The 16,279-nt window shown below is 41.6% G+C and overlaps 1 protein-coding gene across 2 annotated transcripts in view; it reads left to right on the top strand.

The window, feature by feature from the left end:
* The first annotated feature begins 1,093 nt into the window (after positions 1–1,093).
* Positions 1,094–16,279, top strand: part of DCBLD2 (discoidin, CUB and LCCL domain containing 2) — a 35,292-nt gene continuing 20,106 nt past the window's right edge. The window contains exons 1-3 of one of the 2 annotated variants that reach the window (XM_035115692.3): positions 1,094–1,652; positions 11,661–11,888; positions 15,902–16,039. In XM_035115692.3, the coding sequence (XP_034971583.3) occupies positions 1,547–1,652; positions 11,661–11,888; positions 15,902–16,039 (472 nt within the window). In that variant the 5' untranslated portion in view covers positions 1,094–1,546. The remainder of the gene's footprint in view (positions 1,653–11,660; positions 11,889–15,901; positions 16,040–16,279) is intronic. The other variant, XM_035115693.3, reaches the window with a different exon arrangement.

Genomic DNA, 16,279 nt, shown 5'->3' with positions numbered 1-16,279 from the left:
AAAAACAGATCTAAGAAACTATTATGGTTATCTCATGTTGATCAGAGCACTTAAAAGAGAGTCCTGTATGTGGAACTTCCACCCGCTCAAGACAAATGCAAGATCTAAATTTTGTTCAGAAGCTTATAGCTGCTTTTAAAATATTTTTGTTGTTGTGTTTCAAAATTTTGCTCTTAAACTAAATATATTCCTCTTGTTAACTACATGTTGCAACATATACCAGCTGCCTATAAGAACCCTAATGGCAGTATCTCTTAAACAAGAAGAGCTATGGCCCCTAAGGAGTTTATTGTAGCACAAGTCTTCCCGGCAACAGAACTAGAGTCTACAGTTAGAGCCTTTCAGGACAACAGTTTTATTGCCTGAGGAATGTACAATCCTTATTCAGCTGCTGAGGGGAATCCAAATATTATTCTCCAAGTTACTGCTTCAATTGCAGCAGAGTGAAAATCTGAAGCAGTTCTTTGGTTAATTATTTCATTGCAGCAATAATAAATTCTAATTAATTTGTTGATAGGAGACTGCAGCATGTTCCACAGGTATTATATACCCAGGTTTGTCTGTTTTCAAGTTAAGCAGAATATATATGCATTTTTTCTAGAAAAATAGGTGCCAGTACTCAGCATTAAATTGTTACAGTAAGTGCCACACTTTTAAACAAAAGAGTGCCAGTACTGTGTACCCTTAAGTACACCCTGAAATAAAGCATTCTGTGTATATACATACACCAAGAAAGGGTTGGAGGATTGTAAAACATGCAAAATTGTAGAAAACATGCAAAATTGAGCTAAAGAGCACGAGATGGCAATAAAACTTTTAAGAAATGTCAATCTACACAATACTGGCAAGGAAGCCCCAAAGCCCATTTCTACTCTCAGGGAACCTCGCCTGATAAGACACTGTTTTTGAGCACGTGTGAAGGGCGCCCTTCCATCACCTTGGAGTCAATTACCGGTACCACTAACTTGGAGGATGTTCTCCCCCGCCCCCGAGGGGAACGACCTGGCCCCCTTCTCCCACGCCCTGCATTTCAGCCATTCCTACAAACTTCGCTCTAACGCCACCCGCCCAACCGAGTGGGCTCCTGGGCAGAGTCCACGAAGGCTTTTGGCCACAAGGCACCCCTTCGCCTCCAAGTACCCCGAGGACTCTTTGTTGCTCTGTGTGTTTGCGCGCGCGCGCGTTTTCCTTCTCCCCTCCTCTCCCCGCGGAGCAGCGCCTCAACTCCGGGAGGGGGGCAGCGGCCAGACGAGCTCCGCTGGGGGACTTTCGGCTGCAGGAGGCGGGGAAGGGGCGGCTGCAGCGGACCCGGAAGTGGTTGCGCCCATCGGGGGCGGTGGGAGCGCGCCGTGCGGGTTGGTGGGTGGGGGAAGGAGAGGAAGAGGAGGGGGCGGCGGCGGCCAGAGGCTGGACGGATCCGCGCGGCGACGGCGCGCAAGCCGGGAGGAGGAGGCGCGGAGGAGGAGGCAAGGCGAGAGCAGCGCGGCCAAGTTGCCCGGCTCGGGATGCATTCGGACTGCCGGCTGCTGCGCCCGAGACGCGGGGTATGGTGAGCAGCCCGGAGCGCCCGCTCCCCCGGGGGACCCGGTCGGCGCTGGCCTCCCTCCTCCTCCTCCTGTTGCTGCTCAGGCGGGACGCGGCGGCGCAGAAAGGTGCGTGCGGGAGCCCCGTCGGGAGGGGAGGGACCAGAGCAGCAGCCTTCCCGCCTTTCTTGCTTGGCGCCCTCCCAGAAGCCCGCCGGGGGGGGGAAGCGTCACCCTTCCTGCCCCTCACTCACTAAGGTGCCATCGCGGGCATTGGGCAGGGCTGCTGCATGACCTTTTTAACAAGTGCTTCTTGGGAAGCAAAGGTGCATGAGAGCGAAACGTCCGCGAGAAAGCCCTCAGGCCCCTGCAAATGGGTCTTTCGTGTTCGTGCAGCTGTTTCTCAGCGGCCTGCACTCCTGGCTTCCAACTCCGCCAAAGGTGCATGTCGCCCCACGCGTGTAACCCACGCCACGCACGAGGGGGTGGGGCAGCGATGGTAAACAGCTTCCCACCGACGCCACGTGTGTGCGTGCAAAGTGCTTTGCATCCATATAGAAGGTTGCATGGTGCAAGCTACGTGCTGATATCTTCACCGAAATGAAGAAGTGATGTTTGAAATGTGATGATATCTGAAGTCCCCCCCCCCCCCCGCGCTGGAACCAGCTTTCACTTGTGTTGACTTGAGTGCTTCTCAGAGTATCCAGATAGCATTTCCATTGCTAATCTCCATAGGCCCCATTGGGGAGGAGGCAAGCCAAATAAGATAAAAATTCCAAGAAGGCTCAGGACCCAACCCCTCTCTTTTCAGAAAGTAAAAGGGGAATAGCCTGAGGAATTTTAAGGAGTGATACTTGAAATAACTCCCATTTTCCTCCAGCTTGACATTTTGAGATTATTAAGTAACATAATGAAGAATAGGCAGTGTCTAAGAATGATTTAAAGCTGGTTTTTAATGTGTAGGGTCACTTTTGTAAAGCTTTCAGTAAAAAGGAGAGTGCAGGCATAGATTAACTAAAGATGATGAGTTTGGGATAGGAAATCCCTGAAACGTTTCAGTTGCATCTGACTGCATTTCTTGTTATCTACAGGACGCAAATGAGAAAATAGAGAATGAAAGCTGAAACTTTGTTACAAAACTGCCATATAATGTGCTAGATGAGGCATTACATTACATGGATATTGTAGGGTTGTCGTTTGAATGAGTTCTTATTTTAGAATAAAATAAAAGGATAAAAGTTGGTCAGTTCAGGAAGCTTCAAGGATTGTAGACTGCAAAACTAGTTAACAGAATTGATGTTAATTCATCTCCCCAGTAGAGCTTGTGGGTTGTGGTGGTGGGAGTTCCTATTACTGTACTATTCTCCGTGAGTGAATACATTTGGAGAAAAGTCTACAGCTTTCCCTTTCTGACTGGGAAGTCTTAAGAAATGTTTATATGGATGCTCCATTCAAATAAAAAACCCCACAAAATGATCATGAATTCTGGCTCTGGTGTAGCATATGGTGACCCAAGGACAACTCCTAGGGTAGTTCTTCCCATAAACAAATACATACTGTCCTGTTGTGTGATTTGCACAATTGGCTTATGTGCAGCGAATCAAATGTGCATACTTGCTTATTTATTTAAGGGTTTTTTCTGAAATAATTTCTGATCACTTTCACTTTTCCCACTCCCTGAAAAAGGCAGCCATTTTGTAGAATGTTATGGGAATATTCTCAGCCATTTTTTTGTGGTTGCCACTATTCTTCTTCCTGCCTACCAGTGTCCTGGAATGATGCTAGCTTGGGGGCATCATGGGAGCTGCAAATGGGGGTCAGGCATTCAACACAGTTGTTGATTGTGGGAGGCCCCACCTCCAAGAAACAGAAAAATAACCCTTGAGAATATTCAGTGAAAGGTATCTTAATTTCTCCACCTGCAAGTAGGATGGAGAATTTTGAGAGGCCATTTTTGCGCAGCTCTGGTTTTCAGCCAATATTGTTTACAATGGAACTCTACAAAAGAATGCAACATATTAGGGAAATGTAGTGGTGTTCATGGCACAGTTGTGGTCCTTATCAGAGGTCCCTGAAATAGTTCAGGTTTTTCAGGCTCTTTGTTCCAGGGAAGTGGGAAGAAGGAGCTGCAGATGGAATCAGGGCCTGGCTGGTGGTAAGATGCCAACCCACAGAAGCAGCTTTCCCATTCACCTGCAGTGCCTTCTCATTTGTAGCAGCTGGTGACTTAGGTGGCAGTCCTGGCTCTACCTACCTGGGAGTTGTTGTTGTTTAGTCATTTAGTGGTGTCTGACTCTTCGTGACCCCATGGACCAGAGCACGCCAGCCACTCCTGTCTTCCGCTGCCTCCCGCAGTTTGGTCAAACTCATGTTGGTAGCTTTGAAAACGCTGTCCAACCATCTCGTCTTCTGTTGTCCCCTTCTCCTTCTGCCCTCAATCTTTCCCAACATCAGGGTCTTTTCCAGGGAGTCTTCCCTTCTCATGAGGTGGCCAAAGTATTGGAGCCTCAGCTTCAGAATCTGTCCTTCCAGTGAGCACTCAGGGCTGATTTCCTTCAGAATTGATAGGTTTGATCTTCTTGCAGTCCATGGGACTCTCAAGAGTCTCCGCCAGCACCATAATTCAATTCTTCGGCGATCAGCATTCTTTATGGTCCAGCTCTCACTACCATACATCACTACTGGGAAAACCATAGCTTTAACTATACGGACCTTTATCGGTAGGTGATGTCTCTGCTTTTTAAGATGCTGTCTAGGTTTGTCATTGCTTTTCTCCCAAGAAGCAGGCGTCTTTTAATTTCGTGACTGCTGTCACCATCTGCAGTGATCATGGAGCTGGGAGTAAATGCTTGGCTCAAATTAAGCCCTGGAAGGACTGAGAGTCAGTTCATGGTGGGGGAGTAAGACCCATTAAATAAGACTTGCTTCTGAAAAGGCATGATTAGGATTGTGCTCTTAATTTTGGTTCCAATCTCTTCCCCACAATCTTAAACCCAAATTGATGAAAAACTTGTCTAGTTTTCCTGAAAAGGAGTTTTTGCAGGCTGGCCCTAAGCTTATTGCTTGCAAGTAGATCCCACATTTTACTAATTCCCGAGAGAAAATGCTAGAGGAAGAGGAGATAATGGTTGTGATTTGACAAACCTTGTGTGTGTTATGCAGTATAAATTTACGAAAAGGAGAATCTACTTTCTGTTCAGTGTAAGAATATAGGCATCAGTCTTTAATCATTTTGAAAGCATTCATGAACCTTCTGTGAATCTTAACTCTGTAGGGACTTGCTACAGATTGCCTGACAGATTTTGTGTATTCATATCCATATGCACTCAGCTGTCATGTGCATTCACAATTCTCATTAACAGACACTTCTAGAAAAGCTGCCTGTTAAAAGCTGGAAGACAAACAGTTTCCTAAACTGTTATAAACAAACATTTAAAGAAAAATAATCACATTTGACAAACTGTGTGGCAGCTGAATATCAGAATGTGAATGTGGATCACAATACAATTTTTATTATTATTTTGAGGCATCTCTTTGGGGAGGAAGAAAAAGTTGTAAATTTGATGTAATAAATACAGAAGTAAAATTTCAAAGACCCATCTTATAATTATGCAAGTTTGGGGTTTATGTTGTTGTTTTACTAATGGCCTTGTGGAGTTGGACTGAAATCCACATTTGAGATGCCATTGAATGTAGTTACAGCTATTTCTCAGTGTACTTCATGACTTGGAAAAGCTAGTATAATTGCAGTCAAATTCCTCTATGGGTCATAGTTGGAACGTCTTCTTATGAATAGGCATTTAGCTATTGTGAGGATTTGAGGAGTACCTAGTTGTTAAGTCTAATATTGACTTGCAAGAACAAAGCAGACGCAAAACACGTGGCTTTAAAAATACTGTACGTACTTGTGACAGATACACTGTGCAAAACTATGACAGTGTGTATTATAGCTTTGCATTGACAGCATTGGTGTATGTTTTGTGTATGTAGCTGTAGCCCATAATCTAGAGAACTCAATGAGTCTTCTTAAACTTTATTTTTAGTTTTTATTTTGTAATGCAACATTTCTATCCAAGATCAACATTTGGGACTTTTTTGTTTTGTTTTTAATGTGCAATATGTAATGGGCTTCATTTTAAAACAAAAACAAATCAGTGACTTGTTCTTGCTGCATTACACAATGACAAATATTTGAGTTTTGCCATGGAAGTGGATTTTGATTGGGACACATCTTCTCTTTCCCCCACTATATCCAATTAAGTTTACGAACTATTAAAAAAAAGGAGCCCCAAAAGGATCTCTCCTAGTTGGGAGAACTGGCAATAAAATGGCAAATTACTTAAGAAGTGTACTGGAACAATTTTCATCCTAATTTAATATATAATTGAATGGGTTGTTAAATGGCGATGACAGATTAGGAGTGAGACCTTGGGTTAGTAGTGGATAGCTCAAGTGATGATGTCTAGTCAGTGTGTGGCAGCTGTGAAAAAGGCAAATTCCAGGGATTATTAGGACGGGTTGGAAACAAAACTGCCAGTACAGTGGTACCTTGGTTCTCAAACACCTTGGTTCTCAAACAACTTGGAACCTTGATTGATTGTGTGACTGCAGTACATTGTTTATTGCTTTCATTTTATGGATCAGTGGGCTCGTTAGATAGTAAAATTCATGTTAAATTGCTGTTTTAGGGGTTGTTTTTATAAGTCTGGAGCAGATCAATCCATTTTGCATTACTTTCTATGGGAAAGCGTGCCTTGGTTTTGGAACGCTTTGGGTTTTGGAACAGACTTCCAGAACAGATTAAGTTTGAGAACCAAGGTACCACTGTATCATAATGCCGTGCTATGGTGTGACAGCACTTTAAATACTGTGTATGGTTCTAGTCACCTCGAAAAGGATAAAATCCATGATGGCTATGTTCTACCTCCAATAAGGGGGCATGCCTCTTGTTATACCAGTTACTTGGAACTGCAAGTATGAAGAATGCTGTTGAATTCGGGTCCTGCTTGCAGATTCTCTATGGGCACCTGGATGCTGGACTTAGATCACCTATAGGGCTTTTCTTATATTCTTCTGAATATACTCAGGGCTGCCACCTTCCCCCAATATTTCACCACAAGAGCACAGCTTTACTTGACATTTTTTGTAGGTACTGTTTAAGATTTATTTTTTTAACTCCCATAAAGTTTTAATAGAGCATTTCCAGATCTAGTCTGGTTCCATTTTTTTCAAAAACATCCCTTAAAAAAAGAGGGGAATACATATTCAGATTTGTTTCTGTTTATAATCACTTATTTAAATATGCTGGAAGCTTCCCTGAAGCACATTCACAGACCATCATTAGTTCAACCCTATATTAACTCCAGGAACGTTCCAGTTTTTGTTGATGCAGAAGCTTTATGGGAAACTGCAAAATCTGTGCTCCATCCTTAGATATTGGTTAGAAGATCATCTGATAAAAAGAATAATCCACTTTATGCATTTTTTTCTTCATTCAGTAGTAGTCTGGTTTGAACCCTTACGTAAGTTTGGTGAGCAGAGGATGCAAGCGTTCCACGGATCTCAAGCCAAGACCAGCCATTGTAAAACCAGATGGGTCTTGGCCATCCGTATTGCTCTTCAAAATATCCAGCAGCTATTGCTGCACTTGCATATCTTGGGGCGCCACTTAATTCATGCCAGCTGATACGACAGATGGATACCAGATATCGGTTTAAACTTCAAACTGAACTTCTGAACTATCACCAGGGACAGGCTGAAATGCCTTGGGCAGGAAGGTGAAGCAGCTCTGCATTGTGGGTGCATTCACTGGGGTGGTTTTCACCATGGTTTGCTATCTAGATATGTCTCAGTGAACCTGAGCAATACACCAGACTGTACTCCCCCCTTTCCCTTGCCTGCCCAGTTGCTATGGGTTTCTGCAGTGCTCCCATGGAAGCATCTTGCCTTGGTTTTATATGCAGGCAAAGAATCCTGGTTGTTAAAAAGGCAAATGGTTAATTGCTAAGCAAGTCAACTTCAAACCATGGATTACGAAGCTAGCCTGTTTAGCCATTGTCTGCACCCTACATTGGGCAGTATGCCTCTGCCAGCTTGTCCCTTCCTAAATTGAAAATTATATAGAGTATCTGTCAAGTGTAAACAAAGAGATTTAAATCTTATTTTACTAAATCTTTGATGTGTCTGGTTCAGTATTTAAAGGGGTACGCAAGTAATGAATGGCAAGAAACATGATTCTGGTGACTAGCAGGGAAAGCCTCTAGCTTACCTTGGAACAGAAGTAGCACATTTAAAAAAAACCAGTCAGCAATAAAGCAAAAAATTATTTGTGTTATTATTACCCACATTGCACTAGCAGATCGCCAGGGGCAATATAACAATTTAAAACTGAGAAATTAAAAATAGTTAAAACAAATTGCAATCACAGGAATATGCATTTTTCAAAATGCTGCCAGGGAGACCTAATATGGCACCAAAGCTAATATGGTACCCATCCAGTATGGTTTTAATAAATGGTTGAAAGCAGAGTGTGTCCTAAGTTTGAGAAAAGCCTTCTGCTCTTTAGAATCTGATTCTCCTCAAGGAGTTTCCGTAACAGGAACTGATAACTTAATGTGTCGTGAACCATAGGCTAAAACACACAAGCTGCATAGCAAATCTACACTACTGTACACAGTAAATAAGCAAAACTATTGCCAGTGTTCGAAATATGGCCCTAGCAACAAAAAATATTTTGTGAAAGGGTTTCTAATGCTTTGCCACCAATGCTGTGCAGCAAAAAACTTTTACCTTACAATCTTCTAGTCTGTTGTCTTCATTGGTTACAGTAAGGTAGAAAAGAAGCTTTTGCTGCCACCTGTATGTGGGAGCATTGGGAAGAAATACCGTCTGCATGCTTGCTAATGGTGTGTTTCTGGTTGTTGGGATCCATATAACAGGCGCCTTGTTTTCAGGGATTGCATTGAGAGCACCTTTTCCTTATTTGGTAATGAGCACAAAGGGGATTTCAACTTTGAGTCACAGTGCAACTCAGTTCACTCTCAGTCAGCAAGGTATGCTCAATGGGAACTTAAAGAACTTGTGTTTGCATTGCTATGTTAAACAAAAAACAACACAAGTGACTGTGCATGAGAACTGCAGTACTCTGCAGTTTAAAACTGGCCAATAAATAACAGAAAAATTTCATGATACAGTATTAGCAAATCTTGAATAATTTGTGGGGGTATTTTGCATCTTGCTGGAAGCTTGCTAGTTAAGAGCTCACCATCTCTATGGCTGAATGTATCTCCTAAAGACAGTGATGTTTATTTTCTGTAACTATGAATCAAGAGCGCAACTCATCTGGTCCAGCATTCTGTTATCATACATAGGGGCCAATTGGATGGCTGTGGGAAGCCTGCAAACAGGTCTTGATTGAAACAGGCTTGTGAGTCGCAGCTTCTGGAATACAGACATATTGCCCCTGTCGGTGGAGGTAAAACATGCCATCACAGCTAGTAGGCACTGTTAATCTCATCCTCTATGAATTTATCCGATCCTCTTATAAAGCCAGCCAAATTGGTTTTTACTACAATAGGTTGGTTGGCATTTAGAGATTCAGGATTGATGTGGAAACATATGTCCAGCACTGCCTTATAGGGTCATGTGTGAAACTTGTTCTTTAGTCTTTCCTAGCATCACTAGACGGTTATGTTGTGTGATTAAGTGAGCAGTCATATTCACAAAGGGCTACCGTAGTTACAGACAAGTAATCTTTTTCTATCTAGTGAGCTCTCTGGCATCAAATAAAACGTTAACTTCTCAGATCAAACTGTATTGGCATGAAATGCATAAGATACTAGGAATGCAAACCCTTTTAATGAAATAATTCATAACAAATCATGTTTTTTTTTCTTCTGTCCGTGCTGCTCCCTGCCCCCCTGCCAGCATGAACAACAAAACTATGCAGTGAAGCCATCTCAGAATAAATCAATCAATACAAGCATTTGGTTTTCCCCAAGAACGTTAAAGGGAGCCTTTTAAAGCACTGGCTCGCTTTCTTGTGAGAATACTGTCAATGGTATCTTATGCCCTGATACTTGATAGATTATTTAGTCGTGAGTGTTCAACATTTCCATTGCCATGAAATTGACACAGGGTTCTTTAAGGGTGGCAGATTCAACACTTGCTGATTCATATGTATTACAGGACATAAACATCTTCTCAGCAAGCAGTTTGAACTGCAGAGAACTTCCTTTTGACAATTACAGTATATGCCGTATCTTTTACTATATGAAATGAATAGTACTTGGGAATAGGAGGATAAGAGTATAGATACTAATTGAATATGGAACTGTAAGTTTCCCAATGTGTTTCTTCAGCCCCACATTTGATAGCACAAGCAGAAGCCCAAATGCATGGAGGTTAAAACCAAAGGAACCCCATCTTTTTGTCATGCAGTGTTCCTGAGCATGTCCCACAGGGTTATGTAAGCACTTTCCCATCCAGTCTTTCCAGGTGTTTGGTAGCCATTCTGAAGCATTCCCCTTGCCAGGGTCTGCTTGAAACAGGTTGGTTTCAGTGGAAATGGTATAGCACTATGTGCTGGTTAAGTCAGCTGCAAAATATGCTAAGATAGCAACAGAATCCCACAAAATAGACCATTACACAGATTAAATGTTTTCAATAACTTGAAGAAAAAGAAAAAGAACAGCTTAGCACCTGCCCACCTGCCTCCCAAAAAGAATCTGGATTGCGGGGAGAAAAAAAAAATCTAAGGGTTATGACTACAAAGTCCTGCCTGGGTCTCTGCCAATCTAAACTCTAAAGAAGAGGAACCCCAAGCAGTACTCCATATGAAAAACCTTGTATGCAGAAAGACATTCCCTCAGCTTTGCTGAGTCCAGGCAATATAAACAGGTCATCGACATTCATTGCATTTTTTAGTGGAGGACTAAAAGGAACGTGACAACCTCTTGTTTCATAAGGATGCCTTTTATAATCTCTTCCACAACCCACCCTGCCTCCCTCTGCAGGCCCCAACCAGTCAGTTGTCTGATATGTGGTTGTTTAAATTTCCACATTAATTTTGTTGACATTCAAGAGCAAAAGAGTCTGAAAGCGGCTCAAGGAAACACAGCAACTGGACTGCCTCGGATCCCCCTGGTTTGGTTTACTGCCCCAGCTTAAACACTAAGCAGTTTATGAAACATTTAAACAAACGAATGAATGCAGGCTGGACCTATTTAAAACAAGCTCATCTGATTACTCCTAGTTGATTTTCTTGAGTGACCATTATTAACCCAACTCTGGATCAGAAAAGTTTCACTATGTGTTGCTGCCACCCCTGCTATAGGGATAGGCCTTCAAATGGTTTCTTTGTCTTGTTCAATGGGATTCAGCATGGTTTCTCACCCACTTGTAGTTTAACTGGCTTACCAACCGCTTCATGGACTAGAAATACCACCAGGGACTAGGGCATCATTAAGACAGCTGGCAGAGGGCATTTTTTCAGGCCCACATATGCAGCACCAGATTCATTGTGGTGAGTCTTAGAGCCCTTAAGATACTGAGCCAGACCCCTCGTTGCCACAGCAGCTGTGAAGTTACCTGAGTATTTATTAATTGCATGATGAAGTTTATATTAAAGGGGGAGAAGGAATATATATTTTATTTAAACTTGGACTTCTGAATTGCCTTTTTTTAAAGAAGAAGAATACTTGTCCTCCTCAGGTTGCTTTTATACCCTGAGGGTAACACTGGAATACTTGGCATATCTGTTAACTAATTTATATTCCCTTGTGTAGAATTTATACATGAAAAATAAGAAGCTTAGAGCCAGGGCAGAAATAAGGCACTGAACTCTGAAATGCTACTATGCAGCACAATTCTCTGTATGTTTGCTCTTGCATGGCAAGCTACTGTGTTCAGTGGGGCTTACTCCTGGGTGAGTTTGCACAAGGTTGCAGCTTTAACACCGGTACTGAGATGTGGGTTCGAATCCCATTCTTGATTTAAAAGTAGCATATGCATGAGAAAGCCGCAATACAAGTCAATCTTTGTTTTGAGTGTGCATGCACACGAAAGCTCATACCAAAATAAAAACTTAGTTGGTCTTTAAGGTGCTACTGAAGGAATTTTTTAATTTTGTTTTTGTAGGTGATGGATGTGGACATACCGTTTTAGGTCCTGAAAGTGGGACTTTTACATCTATTAACTACCCGCACACCTATCCAAACAGCACTGTGTGTGAATGGGAGATTCGAGTAAAGCCCGAGAAGAGAGTGCAGCTCAAATTTGGGGATTTCGATATTGACGATTCAGATTCTTGCCATTTTAATTACGTGAGAGTTTATAATGGAATTGGACCCACAAGGACAGAAATAGGTAAGAACTTCTTGTTATGCTGTTCGAAACAGGGGGGAAATACTCCTTTATGGTTTGTTTGTTATTTAGTACAAACATGTCTGAATTATTTGCATGGTCCATTCTTCCCAAAACTTGAGGAGAGAAGAAATTCTAATGCTAATGCTTTTTTATGAGTCATAATCAGTATTGCGCATTTTCTTACTCTGTGTTTGTTTAAATCAGAGCCATTTTACACATTATGGAGGAAAACCCGCAGAGGTGGGCTCTCAAGAGGGAGCTGCGGCCAGTTATGGGTGTACCTGGTTAGTTGGGCCCTCCAGGTGTTGCTGGAGTACAATTCTTATCTTACTTGGTGGGTCCAATAATATTTGGACAACACTAGCTTTGCCAGCCCTTCTGTAAAGCATGAACATGGCAGACAAGCATTATGACAGCGTGTCTCCAGACATAAGTTTAACACCTACACTTTACATTTTTAGATGTACTTGTAAGATGTTTTCGTGTACAACTAAAAGAGAAGTGTGTGGAGTGGCCTTTCAGGGGAGATATGCCCATCATTAATTTCTCAGGGTTAAGGCGTTCAAATGCTCAGGAAGAGGATAAAGGAACATAGGAAACAGGAAGTTGCCTTATACTGAGTCAGATCATTGTTCCATCAAGTTCTAAATCATCACTACTGATTGGCAGCAGCTCTCCAGAGTTTCAGATGGGAATCTTTCCAAGCCCTATCTAAAGATACCAGGGACTGAATCAAATGCTCTACAAATGAGCTATGGTGCACTCACGGTTATAGCTAGACCTTTCAAACAGGAGCTCGAAGGAATCTTATAATGGCAAACATTTGTTTTCCAACTTCTGCTTTGGTTGAAAGATCCTGGTCTTCTAAATTTAAATGTGCACTGAATAGAGAAATGTCTCCCTTTTAATCGTATCTGGCAATATTTTGTTCTGCGCCAAAACGTAGCTGTGTCTAAGTGGTGATAAAGTTACCTGGCTTTTGGGAGAGAAAGATGGTGATAGTTCTCTGATTGGGGATGAGAAGCGCAGACATTATATGCAGGGCAAAGGAAGTCACTCCCAGAGCTGCATTTTTGTAAGATTTTAAAACGTATTCTTTCTCTTGTAAATTTGTCAATATGATGGTAAATCTGACATATATGAAGTGGCAGTAATATCCTGTGGTTTTTATTACTTTTGTATCTCTGAGTGTGAAACATTTAATAAACCTTTAGTCTGTGCTGGGAACGTCTTTGTATGCTGCCAAAAAAAAGGGAGGGGAGAGTGGAATAAAGACTTAAAATGTCATTGATACCAACAGAGCTGACATTTTCTGGGTTGATTTTTTTTAAAAAAACAAAAAACTGTTGCACTGTTTTTCTTCCTTCTAAACCCATGACCTAGATACTTCTTCTGATGGTGTTTTTTTAGACAGAAGATTGAATGTGATTGCACGATATCTGTAACGTGAAGGCTTTTATCAAGCTTGATGACTCTCCTACTTAGATATTGCTTGAAAATTTAGACTTGCTATAAGCCAAGCTCACTCAAAAAAGAAAAAAGAAAACATGAGGTCCTTAAATGGCAAGGAACATCCAGTCCTGATTAGGGCTTAAACACTTTTACAAGTCGAGTTCACTGGCCCAAATAAATTATCTACTTTTGTTCCCTTTACCTCTCAGCTGTTCCCAGCTAGTGTGGCTGCATAAGAGATTGAGCAGTGTGTGTGTCTTGCTCTGCTGAGAGAGAGCTTTTTGGGAAAAAATAATGGTAAGGTTAAAACGGGCAGCCATTTTTTCCCCCTTGAACTTCCAGTGTAAGTTTTACATATTAGAAAGACTAGTCAGTGGAAGTGCATTGACAGCAGATAATGGGCTGGCGGAGGATTTAAATCTTTAAGCAAAGGTAGATGTACAGGTAGCATATATTGTGGTGTAAGAGCCAACTCTGTTGATGCTGGGAACTTTTTTAAAAAAAGGAAACTTCAGAGCGACTGGTTCTTCATAACAGCTCCACAATCCATGCCAAACTCTTTCACTTGCACAAATAGTTTTAACACTACAGTCCTATTAATGCTTAACAGGGAATAAGTCCCATTGAACTCAGTGGGTATTCCTTCTGAGTAATAATGCATAGGAAACAATGTAAAATTATTGGTGTACAATGGAACTTCGGTTTATGAACACCTCGGTTTACGAATTTTCGGTTTACTAACACCACGGACCCATCTGGAATGGATTAATTCACTTTCCATTACATTCAATGGGAAATTTCGCTTCAGTTTATGAACAGACTTCCGGAACCAATTACACCCATGCTTCGGGTTAAGTACGCGTCAGGTTGAGTACTCCGCGGACCCGTCTGGAACGGATTAATCCACTTTCCATTACTTGCAATGGGAAAGTTCGTTTCAGTTTATGAACGCTTCAGTTTATGAACAGACTTCTGGAACCAATTGCGTTCATAAACCGAGGTATCACTGTACATGTATTTGGCAAAGAGACTAGATCAGGGGTCAGCAAACTTTTTCAGCAGGGGGCCGGTCCACTGCCCCTCAGACCCTGTGGGGGGGCTGGACTGTATTTCGAAAAATATATATGAACAAATTCCTATGCCCCACAAATAACCCAGAGATGCATTTTAAATAAAAGGACACCTTCTACTCATTTAAAAACACCAGGCAGACCCTACAAATAACCCAGAGATGCATTTAAAATAAAAGGACACCTTCTACTCATGTAAAACATGCTGATTCCTGGACCATCCGCGGGCCGGATTTAGAAGATGATTGGGCCGCATCTGGCCCCCGGGCCTTAGTTTTGGTACCCCTGGACTAGATACTTATTTGGATACTTGGTAGCATTTGTAGAGATGGTGAAGTGTACAGTACTAAAATTGCTCTGCACCATGCCTTCAGTATTCCTTAGTAATTGTGTCTTGGTTTCCTCTCAGAATTGGAGGTTGTAGCCAGTGCTGTGTGTCCACTAGGGTGATGACTTTTTTACAACCTCATTTCCCTGTGTCATAATTTGATGAGCTTTCATTAAAGATTAGATAAAATATTACTTTCAAAGAGATTTGATTAAAAAAACCTCATGCACAAAATGATTTTAAAAAATTTATCAGTTTTTTGACCATTTTTTAAGTCGCTGTAAGCAGATACAAAATTGAACCCAAGCTTTAGAGTCACATATATACAACATTATATAGGGTCATCAAACACACAAGGAAGCTTTTTTTAGCTGCAGTAACAGTATAGACACAGTATAGAGGACAGTATAGAGGACGATGTTTTGCTACCTCTCCTGTAGGTTCTTTTCCCAGCATGTCCGGCAGGGTCTGCTGGCTGAGTTTTGAGGTTCCAAAAAGGGGCTTTTACCTTGCACAGGTGTGACATTTGTATACTCTATGTTGCTAAGAACACTCCCCATTGTGGAATGTGGTGTTGTGTCCAAATTTGATACGAAATATATATAGAATTGTTAATACAATTTTATGAAATGGTAAAACGGCATACAAAAAAATTAAAAACGGTTTGTGTGTGATCTTTTTAAATATTTCAATGGAATATACCTCATTTTAGTCATTAATAGGCAAAAGCTCATCCATTTGTGCTACAGGAAATAATTTTTGAGGGGGGGAAAATGAAAAAGTCACAACCCTAGTGTGCACGAGCAGAACAGACCTGCTTGTGAAGCAGGATTTCACCTTCCTCCCCTTTGCAAGATGATAAGAAAATCTGCTCTAAAGGGCCAGGGAACCTCTTGAGAAAGGCACATGGAGGATGGAAAGGAAGAAGTCCTTCATTTCCTTCAGCATTGGATTCCACCCTGATAATTTGTGTTTTTGGAGATTTAGGAGATGGGTTTAGTCTCAAACAAACCCTAGCTTCAGGATTTCTTAATGCCTTGAAACTGTGGGGCTGATAAGAAATTGATTCACAAATTCGTTGAGCTGTCAAAGATGTTCTGAATGTGCAAATCCATACTAAATCGACAAATGCTTATTAACTGTCTTCCTCCTGCACCTTGCAGGAAAATACTGTGGTTTAGGCTTACAGATGGAGAATTTAAATGAATCAAAGGGTAATGAAGTTACAGTACAATTCATGAGTGGCATACACTTCTACGGACATGGGTTTCTTGCATCCTATTCAACCACTGACAAAGCAGGTATTTATATGTTTCTTACCTAGCACTTTGTAATCACGTCAGACATCTCTTTCTAAGTGTGCTTTCTTATTATCGCATGTAATTCATTCTTATTTTACTGTTACCCAATTACTGATAAATTATTCAAAGTGAATTAAGCATGGATGATTACAAAACCACGTCTAGACAGAGTAAGATGCATAATAACTTAGTTTAGATGATGCAGAACAATATGGGATTCGAATAAAGTTTATAAATGGC

The sequence above is a fragment of the Zootoca vivipara genome, chromosome 4, assembly GCF_965207765.1.
Source record: "Zootoca vivipara chromosome 4, rZooViv2.hap1.1, whole genome shotgun sequence".
Classification (NCBI taxonomy): domain Eukaryota; kingdom Metazoa; phylum Chordata; class Lepidosauria; order Squamata; family Lacertidae; genus Zootoca; species Zootoca vivipara.
Note: the sequence above shows the minus strand (reverse complement) of the source record. Positions and strands in the feature narration are given on the sequence as shown.